General features: G+C 25.9%; 3 protein-coding genes across 3 annotated transcripts; 1 reads left to right on the forward strand and 2 right to left on the reverse strand.

Moving 5' to 3' along the window:
- Positions 1 to 1191: 1191 nt before the first annotated feature.
- LOC145839339 (putative monocarboxylate transporter 5) lies at positions 1192 to 3898 on the reverse strand. The gene is made up of 3 exons (XM_082946928.1): positions 3880 to 3898; positions 3615 to 3731; positions 1192 to 1343 (listed from the first exon to the last, which is right to left on the reverse strand). Exons 1-3 carry the CDS (start codon positions 3896 to 3898, stop codon positions 1192 to 1194), a joined length of 288 nt encoding a protein of 95 aa, XP_082803054.1.
- An 819-nt stretch (positions 3899 to 4717) lies between these two features.
- Positions 4718 to 6120, reverse strand: LOC145839350 (putative monocarboxylate transporter 5). Its single transcript, XM_082946935.1, has 4 exons — positions 5967 to 6120; positions 5674 to 5789; positions 5224 to 5359; positions 4718 to 4926 (listed from the first exon to the last, which is right to left on the reverse strand). Exons 1-4 carry the CDS (start codon positions 6118 to 6120, stop codon positions 4718 to 4720), a joined length of 615 nt encoding a protein of 204 aa, XP_082803061.1.
- Positions 6121 to 14139: 8019 nt separating this feature from the next.
- LOC145839361 (ryncolin-2-like) lies at positions 14140 to 16430 on the forward strand. Its single transcript, XM_082946943.1, has 3 exons — positions 14140 to 14443; positions 15025 to 15185; positions 15957 to 16430. Exons 1-3 carry the CDS (start codon positions 14182 to 14184, stop codon positions 16230 to 16232), a joined length of 699 nt encoding a protein of 232 aa, XP_082803069.1. The 5' UTR covers positions 14140 to 14181; the 3' UTR covers positions 16233 to 16430.
- The last annotated feature ends 694 nt before the right edge of the window (positions 16431 to 17124 follow it).

Raw genomic sequence — 17124 nt, forward strand, 5'->3', positions numbered from 1 at the left:
TGTCCAGTCCAGCATAAATGTGAATTACTTGTTCAGACAAATAACTGCTGTTTTTTAGAACAAAATGTAAATATATAACAATTTTGTTTCACTTTTTTAATGTTATGATCAAACACACGCTTTTTTTTCAACACAAGTACTTTCGTTTTATTTATATAACATTTCCAAGTTAAAAATTTATATTAATTATACAATTATAGTGATTAGTTTATAAAGTAAACAAAACTAATAATTTATTTGTCATAACAAGGTTTTTTACATTTTTTCTTTTAAGAATTATAATAAGTTGAGAATAAAACAAGTACATGGTTTCAGAAAAATACTAAACAGTTTTAATAAATTTAAATTTAAACTCAACAAACTAACTTAACTCAAAAATGCGGAGACGGGTCAATTTTGCACGGTGGGTCTATTTTACACGTAAGTAACACAAAATAAAAGAAATAAATAAAAAATTGACCGCGGGAAACGATTAGAGTAGTAAAAAAATAGTCATTTAATTATTAATACGAAGAAAAATCTTCGTATTAATCAATACGAATACAATAAAAGTTACTGACCAAGGGTAAGGGTTAGGAGTAACAGTGATAGTATAAAAAAAAGTAAATAATAAAAAAAGTTTAACATAAAAAAATCAGATAAAGTTTTAACCCATGCAAAAGTGACCTATCGTGCAAAAGTGACCCTCCGTGCAAAAGTGTCTTTAAAAGTATTTTTGACAACTACCCAAAAATGCATACAGGTAAAAAAGTTCATGAAACAAAATGCTGTTTTCACATTCATCGCCCAAAATGAATAAACTAGTTCTTCGTAAAATGTTTTATTCAAGTCAATTTTTTTACTAAATCTTTTAAATCTACAAATTTATGTCAACGTAAAATTAGTAATAAGACATTAAACAAAGCATTTTAATAAAAAAAAGCAATTCAATATTAAAAATTTTTACTTTCAAAACCTTTTAATATAAATGATAAACTGCGGACCAAAAAAAGTTGTTTGTTGATTGATTAAATTTGATACATTATACTATAAAAGTTAAAAAAAAAATTAAAGAAATAAAATGGTTTTCAAATAATCAAATTTCAAATAATAATTTGTGTAACTATCACAAACGTATGCATCGTCGCTTGATTTTTTGCTGCACTTTGGAAAAATTAATCTGCTAGTTTAAGTTTCATAGTCTTATCACATCTACTTCAGTGAGTATTTGTCAACAGCCATTTTTGTTGCTACCATGGCAACGGCACTGGCGATAAAACATGATCCCGCAAAATAAAAGGGCAAGTCGTAAGACATGGTTGCGTCGAATAGTGCTCCTGCCAAAGTCGGTCCTACTATTGCACCTGAAACGTTTTTTATAAATGTTTTTCTTAAACAATGCAAACACTTTAAGTGTTAAAAACACTACTACATTAAAGACAACTTTTTAGAATAAGTCTTGTAATAAATGCCTTTACTGTTTTCATAGTAAGTAGTAAAGTATACTCTATAACTTATTAAAAACCTTTTCTAGTTTGAATCAAGCTTTCAGTTTATTTACTCAAGCTATATCAGTTAAATTACATTTGTACTAGAAAAAATCAATTTTCTAGACCTACGCAAAACAACAATAAAAAGAAGTAGTAACGATTTAAAAATTACGCATTTTTCTTAGGACTTGAAAATAACTTAAAGAACCAACTTTAAAATTTCATTGTAAAATAATTATTTGCTAAATAAGCACAAGTGCACTGCACATTAGTAATACAAGAGTTAAAACAATTGGTATGTAAATGTTTTTCGTAGTATACTTTGTATCAGGGGCGTGTTTTGACTGGTTTTCTGTTTCCTGTGAACCCCATAAAAAAAAAAGAAAAGAAAAAAGAAAAAAAGATTCTTTGAATATCACTAAAAACGTTGTTTATTGACTTTGTTTTGATTATTTGATAAGCTTTGAATAATGGATGATGAATTTATAACACTGAAAGATAAAAAAGTTTCCTTAACAAAAAATGCTCTTTTTTGCCCAGCTGAAATGGATTTTAAAGAAAATTTTAATTGTGACGTCATAATAGGTAAAAGCTTTAAAGTAGCATTTTTTTTCTTGGAAACTTTTTTCTAAGATGCTTTTAGTTCCAACTATAATTTGTTACTCAGTATGAATATTTTTTGATACAGTATTGTTTTTGAACTAGTAAGTACAATTATACTTAAAAAATATCCAATATAATTACTAAAGTTTTTTTTTACCAAGTTATTGTGTATAATAATGTTGTGTTAAGCTTTTGTACTTTAAAATTTATATTTTTTGTTTATGTGTCAACCAACTGCGTTTTAACCTTGAAAAGTTCAGTTTAGAGAGTTTTCAGATAATCTTTAAACCACTACACTTTGCTGGCAATTTATTCTTTTATCATTAAATGGTATTTTGATGTTTTTTTGTTTTAAGTTGTTTTATTTTTGTATATCTGTTGGCCACAAAGTTGGTTCTTGATTTATTGAAATTTTTAACTCTGAGAGATTACAAAATCATTATTAGAGTTCCTACACCTTCAGGCAAACATTTAATTATAATTTAGAGATATTTTAACTTTGTTATAAAAGTCTAAACATTTTTTGGTAATTACCTAGGATGATGTTGCACCAATATCAAGCTGAAACTATATTGTGTTTAATATCTTTTTGAACCATAATTTATATGATTGATCTAAAATTATTTTTCGCTTTAACAAGGTATATAAATACATAGTTAGAATTAAATTCATTTGTTATAAACTAAAATATTTAATTGAATTTATTTTACAGTTTAGGAATGTATATGATTTATTGTATCTCTGTTTTAAAAATAAAATAAATTAAATATATAAGTTTTATTGGTTAATTGATAAATAAGTTTTATTTATGTATTTATAAAATGTATTTTTTAAGCCTAATAATTATGGTAAAAAACATCATTGAATTTAATATAATTTCAGCTTGATATTGGTGCGACATCATCCTAGGTAATGACCCATTTTTTTAGTGAAATTTCAGTTTTTATAGAAATTATATTATTATAGACTAAAGTACTTGAAAAAATGTTTTTCTTATGAATATAATTTTTTCGGGCTCTTTTAGTTTTGATTTATCTAAAATTACTACAGTATAATAAAAAAATAAATATTATATTTTTCCATTACTGCTTACATGTTTTGATTATTTCTAAGCTCAAAAAATAATTTTAAACACAGAGATTTTCGGCTAAATATTGCGTACTTATACCCAAGAAATGCGTACTTAAGCGGGAAATTAGAAAATAAATTCTTAACCCCCTTTGAAAAACGTCTAGACACGCCTCTGCTTTGTACTAAACTGAAGTTATTTAAATGTGGTTGTTTAATAAGACTTGTAAAGAATTTGTATCAAAGAGTACATACTTGTTAGCAGTAGTAATTGAAAAAAACAATTTTCAATTTTTATCGCATATTTAAATTTAGTTTTAAACTGTTCGCGGTTAAGTAGCTAGCAGCTACACATTTTCCGTTTTTTCGTTTCAAAAGCAAGAAAAAAAATTGTTAACTGTTGTGAGTGTTGTTCATTAAAAGTTTACGAAAAATTTAATTCAAGAATTTTTAAGCATTGATTTTAAAACTTACCAATTGCTTTTCCAACATATACGTACGTCCATATACGGTTTCCATAGCAACTTCCGAACAACTTCTGTGTTGTGACGTAAATCATCGAGTTGGACTGACCGGATGTGATTCCGCAACCTGTAAATTATTAATCATACAACATAAAAAAAATAGTTAAAAGTATTTACAGTTCATAAACAAAAGCTTCTAACAAAAAATTTAAAGTAGTCAAATTTCAAGCAAAGAAAATCACAAACAATTAAGCTTATAAGTAAAGTCAACTAACAAACTGCGTAAAAGTACATCCAGTAGAAGTTGTTTATTGGGACAGTTACTATAGTAACAACGCCAGCTACTGCTGCGAAAATGGCGTATACGTAAGTTAGATTGATCCGACTTTGTTCTGAACAAAAACCTCCAACAAAGCGTCCTACGAATGCAAAAACGCCATTAACAATCATAATGCTGTTTGCTTGAATTGTAGTAACACCAAACGCTGTTTTCGTGTACTTGATCTGTTTTATTGTGTCAAGTATTTTATTGTGAGTTTTATTTATTACAAGCAATAACTTTAAAAAACCTTAGAAATTGTTTTGTATATTCTTAAGACTATCCATTGTGAAGTTCCTAGTTAAACACAATTAACAGTATTCAAAAAAAACTTTATTTAACTAATAAATCACTATATATTTCATTTCTAACTTTTTTAAAAAATTTTGACGCAAAGTTAAACAACAATAAAAAATTACTATGAACACGAATGGAAATACGAAGGAAAGACTCCATAGGAGGGTGGCAACTATCCACAAAATAACTCCTGGATTCATCAGGATTCTCAGTGTGCTCAACTTAGTTTTTTCCTCTTTTTCATCTCCGCTCTTTGTGTCAGGCGCTTATAACATTTATTGGTTTAATATCAGGGTAGACATAACAAACTTTTTTTTTTCAATATTAAGAAATATATTATGTTTTAAGTGTAATATTTATTGAACGAAAAAAAAACGCTCAAATATCTGATCCAAGGACCTGGTGTACGAAAAAACTTTTCGGTTATTGAGTCATACACCAGGATACAGTTTAAAGTCATGTCCAAGTTTTAAGCCAAAAGTACTGTTTTTTCGTACTTATTCAAAAGAAGTCAATTTTTCAAACAAACTTTGCAGTTCAACATCACTCGGGTTTTTGTCATCTGGTTTCGCATCGTCCGGTTCGCAGTAGAACGAAACAGCGATCAGCGCAGTTGGTATTACGTAGGCGCACGTCATTCTCACCGCCACCCTCCATTCATAAGCGTCCACCAGGTAACCCAAAAACGGGTTCATGCCCAAAATACCTGCGAAAATTTATTTTTTAAATAAAAACACAACTTAAAAATCATTAAAAAAAAAATATTTACAAGAAAGTTTTACAGAAAACAAAAACTTTTTTTAACGTTGTAGGTTGTTCAAAAAGTAATAAATCTATTTAAGTTAACAAACAAGCTTTTTTAGTAAAAAATTTAAACAAAATATAAAGTTTAATATTTCCTTTTTAGTTCATATTGGTACACAATGTAGTTTTATTTTAAGTACATAGCTAATATTCAGTGGCTGTCTAAAACAAGTTTTTTTTTTCTGTTTTATAAACATACCAATGGACATCCCCGCAGTAGCCAGACATGTTGCCAGTCCTTGATTCTTCTCCTTGAAATGGGATCCAACCAGGATAAGCGAGGGATTGAAGCAGAAGTTCGCCCCGATTCCAATCATGACACTTAATTGATTTTGCTTAATTTGTTTCATTTTATAATTTTAAAACTTTTGTTAATTTGTAAAAACTATATAAAGAACACATCAAACACTACTTTGCTAAAAACTTGCTTTAGCTGGCTTCAACGGTTTTTTTTCACATCTTAATCAGGTAAACAAATGTTTTAAGGTACATACTACTTTTTATTATTAAAAAGAACGTTTTTTAACAATTTGTTTAATATGTTAATAGTTTATTTAAGTCTTTAAAAGCGTATTTGATCAAAACTTTACCTAAAAGTGAACAGAAGTAGATAAATATTGGTGACAAAAGAACTTGCTATTAGGCCAACTAGGTAAAGTAGGATACCAATGAGACAAGTAAAGCGAGCTCCAATCTTCTTCATTACAATAAAACTGACAGGACTTAAGCCAAATGCGAGTCCAAAAGTAAGAGAACCGACAAATCCTGAAATAGTTCAATTTATTATAGGCTTAAATTTTAAACAAAAATGAATATTTTTTATGCAAGTTTTAAATTTCATTTAAATTATTAAGCTTAGTAGAGCGTCATAGTTTATTATTGAATAGAAACTTTTGGTGAAAAAGTTTAACCACAGAAATCTACTAAAAGACCTGTTCTAACCAGTCAAAGCCTCCGTACTACCAAATTCACTCAGCAACGATTGAACCAAATTTCCAAAACTTCCAATAAATCCCCCAACGCCAACCAGCATCAAGCAAGTTGCTCCAACTACAAACCATCCCTGGTTCTTCGAATGAATTTCTTTAAGGTTCATTTTTAAGTAACGGTCTAAAAAGTTATGGTCAATGTTCAAACTGCTCGGCCATGATAAAAAAAAAACTAGTTTCTAACAGTACTTACTTTGTTAAGGCTTTTATTTGAACTAAACTACCTACAATTCACCAGAGGTTTAAAAAAATTATTTTACACATGCTAAAGGTAAAAACTATTAAGCGTATAAAGTTAAATCATATTTCTTAGAGGAAGATAATAAAATATAAAGTAAAAATAATACTGTTGTTAAATGTCTAAAACAGTCAGAAAAAGAGAAATATTGAAAAACGTTTATTATCACATCATTTCATTAAGTATTATCAAACAAAGTGTGCTAAAAATGCTTACTGTCGATTTAAACAAAACACCAAAATTATAATAAAAGCACTGCTTTTTAAGAAGCAATGAAGTCATTTTATCTTAAAATGCTTGAGAGGAAAACGATTGATTTATAAAATACGATTGATACTATAAAATATTAAAACAAGTTGCTAGTGACTAGTGTCCCTAACAGGCTAAAGTGTGAAAAACAACATAAAATTTCAAGAAAAGCTGAAAATTTGGAATATATATTTTCTGAAATTATCAATAAACTTATATGCAGAACATGTGTATGAACTGAGAATGAAACTGCTTGCTAAATTGTTTACTTAGGAACAAAAAAAAAACTTTTGAAGTTTAACTTTCAGAAAACTAAAATGAGCTGTAAAACATTAAGTTAAACTTAGACGATATTTGCAATAACAAAAATTTACATTATAATGATAGTTTATGTGAAGTCTTAGTTTGAATAATTTCATAGTGCATGTAAAATTAAGAATTAAACATTTGTCAAGTAGCTTATTAGGTTAAGGTTATTAGTTTAATTAGCTTTATAATCTGCTCCTTATATTTCCTGCTTATAAATTATTTGTATATGTTCTATAAAAGACCTATAAAATTATAACTACTCTTTTTGTTTCCTTATGGTTTACAAAGTTGTGTTTAACTTTACGGTCAAAAAGCTAAATCAAATAAACGACTTTGCAAGTATTTAATGTTTCAAAGTTGTTGCTTTTAGTGTGGTAAGCTGACCACTTACATACAAATATAAAATAAAAAAATTTGACATAAGCAGTACCATTATAATAAACGGAGTAGAAATATTTAAAGATTATAATTATAGTTTATTGAGCTACTAACAAAAAATTTGCTCAAAACAATTTTATTATATAATAATATTAGTAAAAAAAAAAAGATACTCGGTAACATATAAACGTTTTTACAACATCCGAATAAGCTTACTGTAATTCAGAGGTCAGCAGCCTTTTATTTAGGAACTAGCCATGTTTACTGAAAAGGCTCTTCCTGGTCATACTATTTTGAAAAACTTACACTAGAATAAAAAACCGTATAGGTGCAAATAAGTAATGCATAAAACTTAAAATAGGTAGCTCTGTTTAACGAAAAAAGTAAAAAAAAGAATATAGTTGTAAACTTTTGTTTTAAAAATGCCTTAACTTAATTCTTTAACATTAGTTTTAGCAAAAAAAATTGTGCGAGCCTAATATTTTAAGACTACAAGCCGCAGTCTGCCGACCCTACTTTAAGTACTTAGCCATTTCAAAATATGTGTACAAATTTTTATTAAGCACTAAACTGGTTTGAAATATCTCGCAATAACATAAAATTATAAGTCAACTAGATATACTATGTTGATAAAAGACAGACGATGAGAGTAGTCAAAAATAAACTTTTTTAACTTAAATTCGGCTGATGCTTTTATAATTGTTTTTATAAAGTTATGCACTCATGAATAAATATTAACATCAGTTTTTTTTATTTAAGTGCCTGCTAATTTAATTTACCACGAACTCTTTTATAAAAACAACAAATGATTAGGTAATAGTTATGGTAATTCGTCATAAAATAACTCAATGCCTTTTTTTTAGTGTGGTGCTTAATATGAAACATTTTAACTTGAATATTTTGCTTACAACTATATACAGAACTTTTAAACTTTTTTTGAGTAAAAATTATAGAAAATAATCCTACATTTACTTGTTTCTGTCAAACAAGTGATATTCATACTTAACTTAATTATTCAATGCAGGAACAAAATTCAAAATAATTTTGAAAACAATTCATAACAAACAAAAACAAGCTTCACTAAATAAAATTAAATTAAAATTGAATATCACAATGTATTTAAATATTTTTGTCCGGTAAATAAAAAAATAAATGTTTTGTGTTATTTTGTTTTTTATTTTTATATTCGTTTTTTTACTATTAAACTATTTCATAGTTTAGGCTTACTTGTAGAAGTTTTTAAATAATTAATACTATACTATTTAAAGTTAACATGCAACGTAAATTTATTAAAGCTCTTATTATAAAATTTATTAAGATACTTTTCAAACAATCCTTTTATTTCTTGAACATATAGTCTAAAAATTTTAATTCTTAAAAACTTCAGTTTATTGTTTTCTTTGTAATTTTTTGTATTAAAAAATTCAAGTAGAAAGCTCTTTTATAATTAAGAATTTAGAATTAAAAAAAAAGTCTAGATTTTTAACCTAGTCTACATATTTTGTTTATTAATTCAAATTTTCAAGTTTTGCTATTTAAATTTTGTTTATTGATTATATAATTAGTTTAAATTAGTTTGAAAAAAATAGTATATACATAGTTTTTTTTAAATGTATTAAACCTTTAAGGAAAATACTATATAGGTATTGCAGAACTAATACATAGAGTTGGTTGAAAATAAACGTTTAAAATACTAAAACAAATAATATTGAAATATTAGTTTTAATAAAATTAACCTTATCGATTTACAAGATGAACAACAACTTAAAGATAAACTTTTTTTAACTTGTAATACACTATTTAGTCAAACAAAAAACATCTATCATAGTTAATCATAATTAGAACTATGAACTACTTTGTTATACATATGTAGGGTGTGACCTACTAATTTATGTAATTAACAGTTAGCAAACTACCAGACCATGAAAAAATCAAAGCATTGAAAAAAAAAAAAGATTTCTTGGCAGGTTGTCAATAAGTTAAAAAAAAAATTAAGTTATTTTCCAGGAACAAAACATTTAATGAATAAAATTAAATGTGTGGTATGTAAATCAAGTTTATTAAAAGCTCTATTTTAGTAATACTTTTACAACCAAAGTAGTTACAAACTATATATATATATATATACATATAATTAAGTTATTTAACTTAATAAATTACATTTTTCACACTGAGCCCACCTTGAGGGCTTTATTATTAAAAAGGTTTGTTTAAAGATGCAAAACTCAAAGGACTCGAGTTTCGTGACTATTCACTCATCAGCTTCAAAACAAGTTTAAAATAAAACACAAAACAAAATCACCAATGAAAGTTAAAAATTTTTTGCATAAACGTAATTTTGAAACCATCAAAAATCATGCAAAATGGCTTGTGCAAAAAAAAAAGTTCTTGAGTTTTGCACCTTTAAATAAACCTTTATATATATATATATATATATATATATGTATAAATGAAAACACTAAATCATGTAACAATTAAGTTTTTGAATTGTTTTAACCTATTTCTAAGCGGTCTAACTGTGAACATCTTACAACCCGCCAACGGAGTTTTCTTGCCTGCGACGTACTTTTTTGTTTCATCCTGTGCAAATATGCAATCAAAGTTAAGATTTTCAAAACAAGTATATTATGCAACCTAGTGCTCATACTTTGAATTCAGTAAACTAGTACTAAATTAACATTTCACATAAGTTTAATACTTGAAAAGTTTTTGTTTCTAAAATTTATAGTAGTATTTGTTTTCAAATTCAATCTAAATTGTTTTCAAACAATTTTGGCCCGCAAAATATTTTCACTGGTACTAGAAAGATCTCTTCTGTCTAACTTAATGATAAATTCATAAGTTTTGCTAAGCTTTATTATTCAAACCTACATTTGTCTTATAAGAACTATGATTTTATGAACTAAATGACCAATATTTTTATCAGAAATTCAACTTATTTTAATCTAATGTACATAAAATAATTTATTACTTTTATTGCCTTGCAATAGCTTGTTATATTTGGAAACTGTGCTACTTTTTTTTTGTTTAAATTAGTTTTTAAGCTCCTAATTTTTTTTTATCACAAAGCTAAAACTTATTTGTTAGGTTTTTATCATCAAGTAAAAGAACTGTGTTTAATTTAAGATATTCTAATTTTACATATACCAAAAAATTAACATTTGGTAAGATTAAACTTATTTGTTTAAAATAAAACTGTTCGAAATATCCTAAAACTTATTATTTTAAGAAATCAAAAGTTTCGTGGAGTATTTAGTGTTGATATAATATCGTATTTAGATAGTAAAGTTAAACTAATTTACAGAGCAATGTAAAACATTATAATTATGCTTTTTAAAATGCAATGTGTTTTTTTCAAATGTTTTTTTATATAAGTTAAACAGAACTGTTTTTACTAATATATAACTTTTTTTAAACTTTTAATGTCACTTCGAGAATATGTAACATTTTTTTTTTGTTTTTTTTTTAATATTTATTAACAATAACTTATGTTTTAAGTATAAAAGTATATCAAATTAAAATAACCGTTCTTTAGTTAATACTTTATTGTTTAAAAACCTACTAGTTTATTATAATCACTCATTTATTTTTAGTAGTTAATTGCAGGGCGTGTTTTGACTAAAAAAGAAAAAATAAAGTAAAGTGCTATTAAATTTAACTTTAAAAATACTTTATTAATAAACGGAAAAAAAGGGTGCTACCCTACTTTGAAATGTTTGTACACGCCCCTGATCTACACTATATCTAGAGTTTTTTAGTATCTAATTACAGGCTACTTTTTTAAGTACTTAAATGTATAAATTTTAAAACAACTACAAAAAAGTTTTTCACAGGCCATTAATTCTATTGATTTTACTTGATATTTCAAACATTTATGTTTTTGCAATGCTTTTCATCCGTTAAAAGTTTAGTTAATTTTTGAATGAAGTAAGTCATTTGATGCTTTGAAAACTAGAAACTTAAGCTGTTTTCAATTAAGCTAGATAGTTTGAAATAAGCTATTAGTCTAGTTACGTAAGTAGCGAGTACTTGTATTTTATTAAAAATTTAATAAAATTAATTTCGTATTACAAAAAAAAATCAAAATAAAATTTATCAATTGTTGATAAAAATAAATCTAAGCCATAACCATTGTATTATTTATAATATTAAGTCAATTTATAGTAAACAGTAATAAACATAAACTAAAAGTTCTAAAAACTACTTAGAAACAACAAAATTTAGAATATTAATTTTATATGCTTGATCAGGTGTTTTATCAGAAAGTTAAATGAAAGAAAAACTTAAAATATAATTTCAAAGTTTTATAAAATGCAAAACGGTTTTAACAGTACTTGTTTTGCTTGCAAAATACTTCAAACTAGTGTAATTATGTTCGTGGTTTTACAATATCTATCCGAGAATAATCTATCTTCAAGAAGCTTCTTTACTTCAAACGTAAAAAAAATCATAACACTTTTAAAGTGATTATATTTGTTGATTCAGATGTTGTACACTTTATAGATTATTGCGCATTTTAGCATAAAAGTTAACTTTTGTTTCTATTTAACTACAGAGAAATCCTTAAGTTTTAAATAGTACATAAAATTTATTTTTTCGGTATTTTGTACTTAAAAAACATCTTTTGTAGTTGTTTTATAAAAGCAAAATCTGTTTATTACTCTAGTATAGAGATGAATAACTTTATTAAACGGCAGGACAGATTTACAAAAAAATCTTTCACGAGCCGCGTAGTTTAAAAAAATAATAAATAAAGTTAAAAGAACACCATTTAATAGCGTTTAAACTAGGGAAACTTATAATTAAATTATGAGCCAAACTTAAAACATTACTTATTAAATTTTTTAATTTAATTTACTTTGCTAAAGTTGTTTTCCTGCTAAAAAATACGTTGTTACTGAGAAAACTTCAATTGGACGGCCGCACGTTGCTCACTATCCCTACTCTATATTAGTAGCAAATAATAACTTTTAAACTACTCTTAAAAATAATAAAATTTTATGTACAGATAAATATGGTTAAAATAAATAATGAACTAATATAGGTTAGTTTATCAAATCAGAGTACACAAAAATAATAAATAAAATGCCTGATTTTTTGAAAATGTCTTTTTTTTGAATAATACAACATTTCATTCCTAGCATTTCATTCCAGCAGCAGCAATTTAATGCTAGATTATTGCATTATAATCACAAAACTAAACACTAGGTTATTTTTAAAAGTGCTTATTCACAATATTCAAAAGCTTAAAAACTTTATATACAATCAACGTGCTTGTTGAGTAGGCACAACTAAAACATTAATTTATTTAATTCGGTTTTTTAAACAAGGTGTTTCTGTACAAAAAGCTATAGTAGTAACATAAACTGGCGAATTTTTAACACTTAACAAATAAACAATACGTAAACACGAAATGAAAAAGTTAAATTCTTAAAATTCATTAAGTGAATAAACACTTAATTTTTCTTTGCGAAACTTTTTTTTTTGCTGTGAGTTTTCATTTAAGCTATTTATTTTGAGACTAAAAAAGTTTTAAATAACATTGAAATAAGAAAAAGTTGTATCAATTTTGTTGACGAAAACTAATTTCAAAAGATATTTTTGCATGATTTTATAACCTCAAATTTAGATTTTACTTTATACAGTGTAATATTATTTGCATAAAATAATTTTTCTTTTAATTTTTTTTTGTTACCATAAAACGATTAAGTTCCAATGCTTCTTTTTCCTCTCAGTAGTAATTGTAATCAGTGGTTAAGTGTTTAATTTTAAAATCACGTAGCTGCATTTTAGAGCCTAATTGTTAGAGTTTCTAAGAAAATACTCATTTCTGAAGTATTCTAATGTACTTATAATGTAAATGCAAAAAAAAACTTTTTACAGGCTATTAATTTTGTTTATTTTAGTTAGACTTTGGAAAGTTGTGTATTTTATTGCTTGTAATTTCGAAGGAATCGTTAATTAGTTTTTAAAAAGGAAGTAAATAATTCGATGGTATAAAAACTAGAAGTTAAATTAAATGCTTTAAGCACTTTCACTTTATTTTAGAAAGTGTTTTTAGAAAATTTTCACTGTGTTAAATACCACTTTATTTAAAAAAATCTAAAACTGACTACATTGTAACAAACTACTTTCATTAGTCCAATTAGAACAGTAAAAATTACTTTAAGGTTAATTAGTTAACACAAGACAAATTAAAAACTTTAGTGTCCAGCACAAGAGTCGGCAGCCTACTACAAATAGTGAGTCAATTTTAATTGTAAAAAATGCTCGCGGCCACGGATGTTTAACATTGTTTTACCTATCAGAAACAATAAAATATTTTAAACCGAAGATGTAATTAAGTTTGAATAATACCAGTACCAGTGTCACTTACCTTTTAAAAGAGAGTAACTGTAAGAGTTCTCTTAGAAAGCTGTTTTTAAAAGTATTCTAACAGTTAGAAAGTACATAAAAGAAAACTCTGCAGCTTGCAGTTCACCGACCTCTGGTATAAAATTGTAAAAACAAAAATAGTTGAAAAGTACTTTTGATCTTCCGCATACAATGTACATCGGAAAATTAATAAATCAAATACTGAATTTTCTAGATTTTTTTTTTCTACTTTTTGTCAAACAAATATTTTGGCTTCAATTAGATTTTAGCTTTTTTCTTGTGAATTTTTTTAATGTTGTACAAATACAAAAATGCTTTTCAACGAAACATTCAAAAACGTTGTCAGATTTTCGGTTAAATATTAATAAACTGCTTTAAATTAATTTTTAAACTGAAAATATTCTTATTGTTCAAATTTACTGACAAAATATTAAATAAACTTGATAAACTTAAATCATTCCTAGTTTACGCAAACTAGATTCAACTCAAATTTAAGCTACAAACTGTTTAAAAAAAAATGAATGTCTACTTTTTAGTTATACAAATTTCAAGTTTGTATAAAATAATACAGATTTTATTGTACACTTTGTTATCAAATCTTTGCTTAAAAGTCAAGCTAATGTCAATTTTCGCTGCTCGATTTCTGTGCATATTAGCACTTGTCACTTACAACGCAGCATTCGGTCAAGGAACGTGTCACGTGACACAAACTTATTCTTGCGATGAGTACGAAAATACCAGCAGCAATTTGGTCACGGTCGGTAAACAGGGACCTCGCGGTCACCGCGGCCCGCCCGGCAAGGATTGTGACGTCACTGTGTTGAAAAATATAAGTGATGAGGTTGAGCTGAACAAACAACGAGTTTTGGAAATTGATCTTAGTTAGTTTATTGTTTTGAAATTTATTTTAAAACATTAAATTTATTTTATTGTTTTAATTTTTTTTAGTATAAATTTATAAAAACTTTTTTTTAGTACAAATAAAATATTCTCTATACTTAACAAGTACCTTTTTTATAAGTAATTCAATTAGTTCTAATATTTAGATTAAAAGAACAAATTAGACTTTAAATATTAGAATTGTCAAAAACACTTACAAAATATTGTCATGATACTTACGTGAAAGCTTTAGATAAAAACACAATTGAAGTATTTAAAAAGTTTATATAGTTAAGGGTTTTCAAATAATTCAGTTATAAAAAAAATGTTTAGAAACATTTATTGAAACTTATATAATTTTCTTTAATTTGATTAAGAAAAAATTATTATTATTCGTTTATTAATAAAACAACGCGATGTGTAGGACATCAAACAAAATTGAGAAGTTATAACTTTAACTTAAAGTAGACTTGACACGTATATACTTTTGACCTAACGTAGAAAGCTAATAAGAATTGTAAGCTAAAGTATGTAGAGTCATGAATAAACATCGAAAACTACTAATCTACATTTGTTAATACAGAAATAAATCCGACTGAAATGAAGCCAAGGGACTGCATGGATATAAAAAAAGCGAACGAATCATGTGCATCTGGAGTGTACACGATATATCCTCCTCTTCCGGCTTATAGCAGTGGGATACAAGTTTACTGTGATCAGGAAACAGACGGTGGCGGGTGGCTCGTCAGTTGAAACATTTTAAATTATAATTTAAGTTTTTATTAGTTTATAAGCTTTTGGTTTTTTAAAAAGAAATGTTTTACTTTTATAAATTATTTTAAGTATAGAACATCTTTCACATCATTCAAAAGATCTAAAAGTTCATTTTATAATATGATTTTAATCAACAATATCTTTTTTTTTTTTGTTCTATTAAACCATACATTGTTCAAAAGGCTGTAAAATCACTTAATAGTGAGATATAGTATTATCAAGACTTCATTATTTGAAAAGATGTTATTTTTCAATTTTCAAAAGATTTAAAATTTCTTATCTATGACCAACATAAAATGGACTAATCATATTATTTGTCATTTAAACATGTTTTTCGGTTTGATAGATTTGTTTTTACAGCGAAAGACCAAAAGAAAAAACTATTTTAATCAGTACTATTAGAAAAAAGTTATTTAATAACTTAGACTTAAAATAACTTGTTTTAATAAATTTTTAAGAACATTTGTAATTTGTAAGTTACTTTTTAGTTTAAACCATTTATATGAGTAGAAACAAGGTTTGGTGAAATTTTGAAATCATTAATAAGCGTTTATTTTATTTTTTTTAAATTAAAGTATTAAAATTAATTTACTAAAAAAATAGGTTTATGTTGACGACAGCAATATAAAAAAAATCAACTTAAGCTTTAAATCTGTAATAAAATAAATATTTGTTGTTTCAGAAATAAATTTTTTTAGTTACTTACAAAGCCATTTGATAATGCTTTTAATTTAGAATTAACAAAAGAAAAGATTTAAAAGTACAATTGTCGGACAAGCTCTACCAAACAATCAAGCTTTCACTACCAAGGACGTTGATCAGGATACAAATCCAGCAGGTAACTGTGCTGTTTCGTACAAAGGAGCCTGGTGGTATACAAATTGTCATAGCAGCAATTTGAATGGTCTTTACCTCAATGGCGAGACTGATCGTTACGCTGCCGGCATGGTTTGGCAGCCTTTCCGTGGATATCACTACGCTCTAAAAGTTTCACAAATGAAGTTCAGACCTACTTAGCTGTAACTGACTAGCTGTTGCTTGATGAATTAATACATTTTGTGGTATTTAATTAGCTTTATATTTTGAGCTAACAAACTTTTTTTAAATAAAACTTAGTTTACTTTAAGTAAATCGAACCTCACAATTTATATTATTTCTGAAATAAAATTATAATGAGTTGTGTTAAAATTCCTCATTTTAATATTTTTGCCTTCAAAATATTATTACGACTGTCTGACGTATAAAAAATTTTATTTGACAAAAGATAAAAGTTGAACAATAAACTATATATTTTAGTTATGTAACTTCTTAAATCTTACGCTGAAGCATTGTGAAATAAATAAGGCTCACCTTAAATTAGAAAACTTTTATTAAAAACTGTACATGTTTAATGTTATATAAATAGGAAAAAAAAAATTAAATATTAAACTTTTAAGATTAGATAAAATATTAAAGAAAACAATATCAAAAAAATTAATTAATTTCTTTCTGAGTTCTAGAAAACTTGCAATGTTAAAAGTTCGTAGGAAAAGTTTTTAAATAATTTGTTGAATGTTTTAAATTACTTGGAAAACGTTTTTATAAGCTTAATTTGGTTGACTACATCGCCACAATGTTTAAAAGCACGTTAATCTGTTTTGATCTCGAGCATTTAAGTTGTAAGCTTAACAATGTTACATTTTATTAATATTTGTTTTCTGTATACGTTTATAGAACTGATTAAACTTAATTTTAAAACAATAAAAGAGCTTTAATACTTAAAAATCTGTACCACACGGTCTATCTTTTTTTTAATATAAGAACAAAAACAATTCTCAGCTTTTAAAAATAATAGAAGGGTTAACTTTATAACCGCTATAAAGTTTCTTATATATAAAACTTAATTTTAAATAGACGAAAAAAGATAAGC

The sequence above is a fragment of the Thalia democratica genome, chromosome 1 (genome assembly GCF_965202585.1).
Source record: "Thalia democratica chromosome 1, ktThaDemo2.hap1.1, whole genome shotgun sequence".
In the NCBI taxonomy this organism is placed as follows: domain Eukaryota; kingdom Metazoa; phylum Chordata; class Thaliacea; order Salpida; family Salpidae; genus Thalia; species Thalia democratica.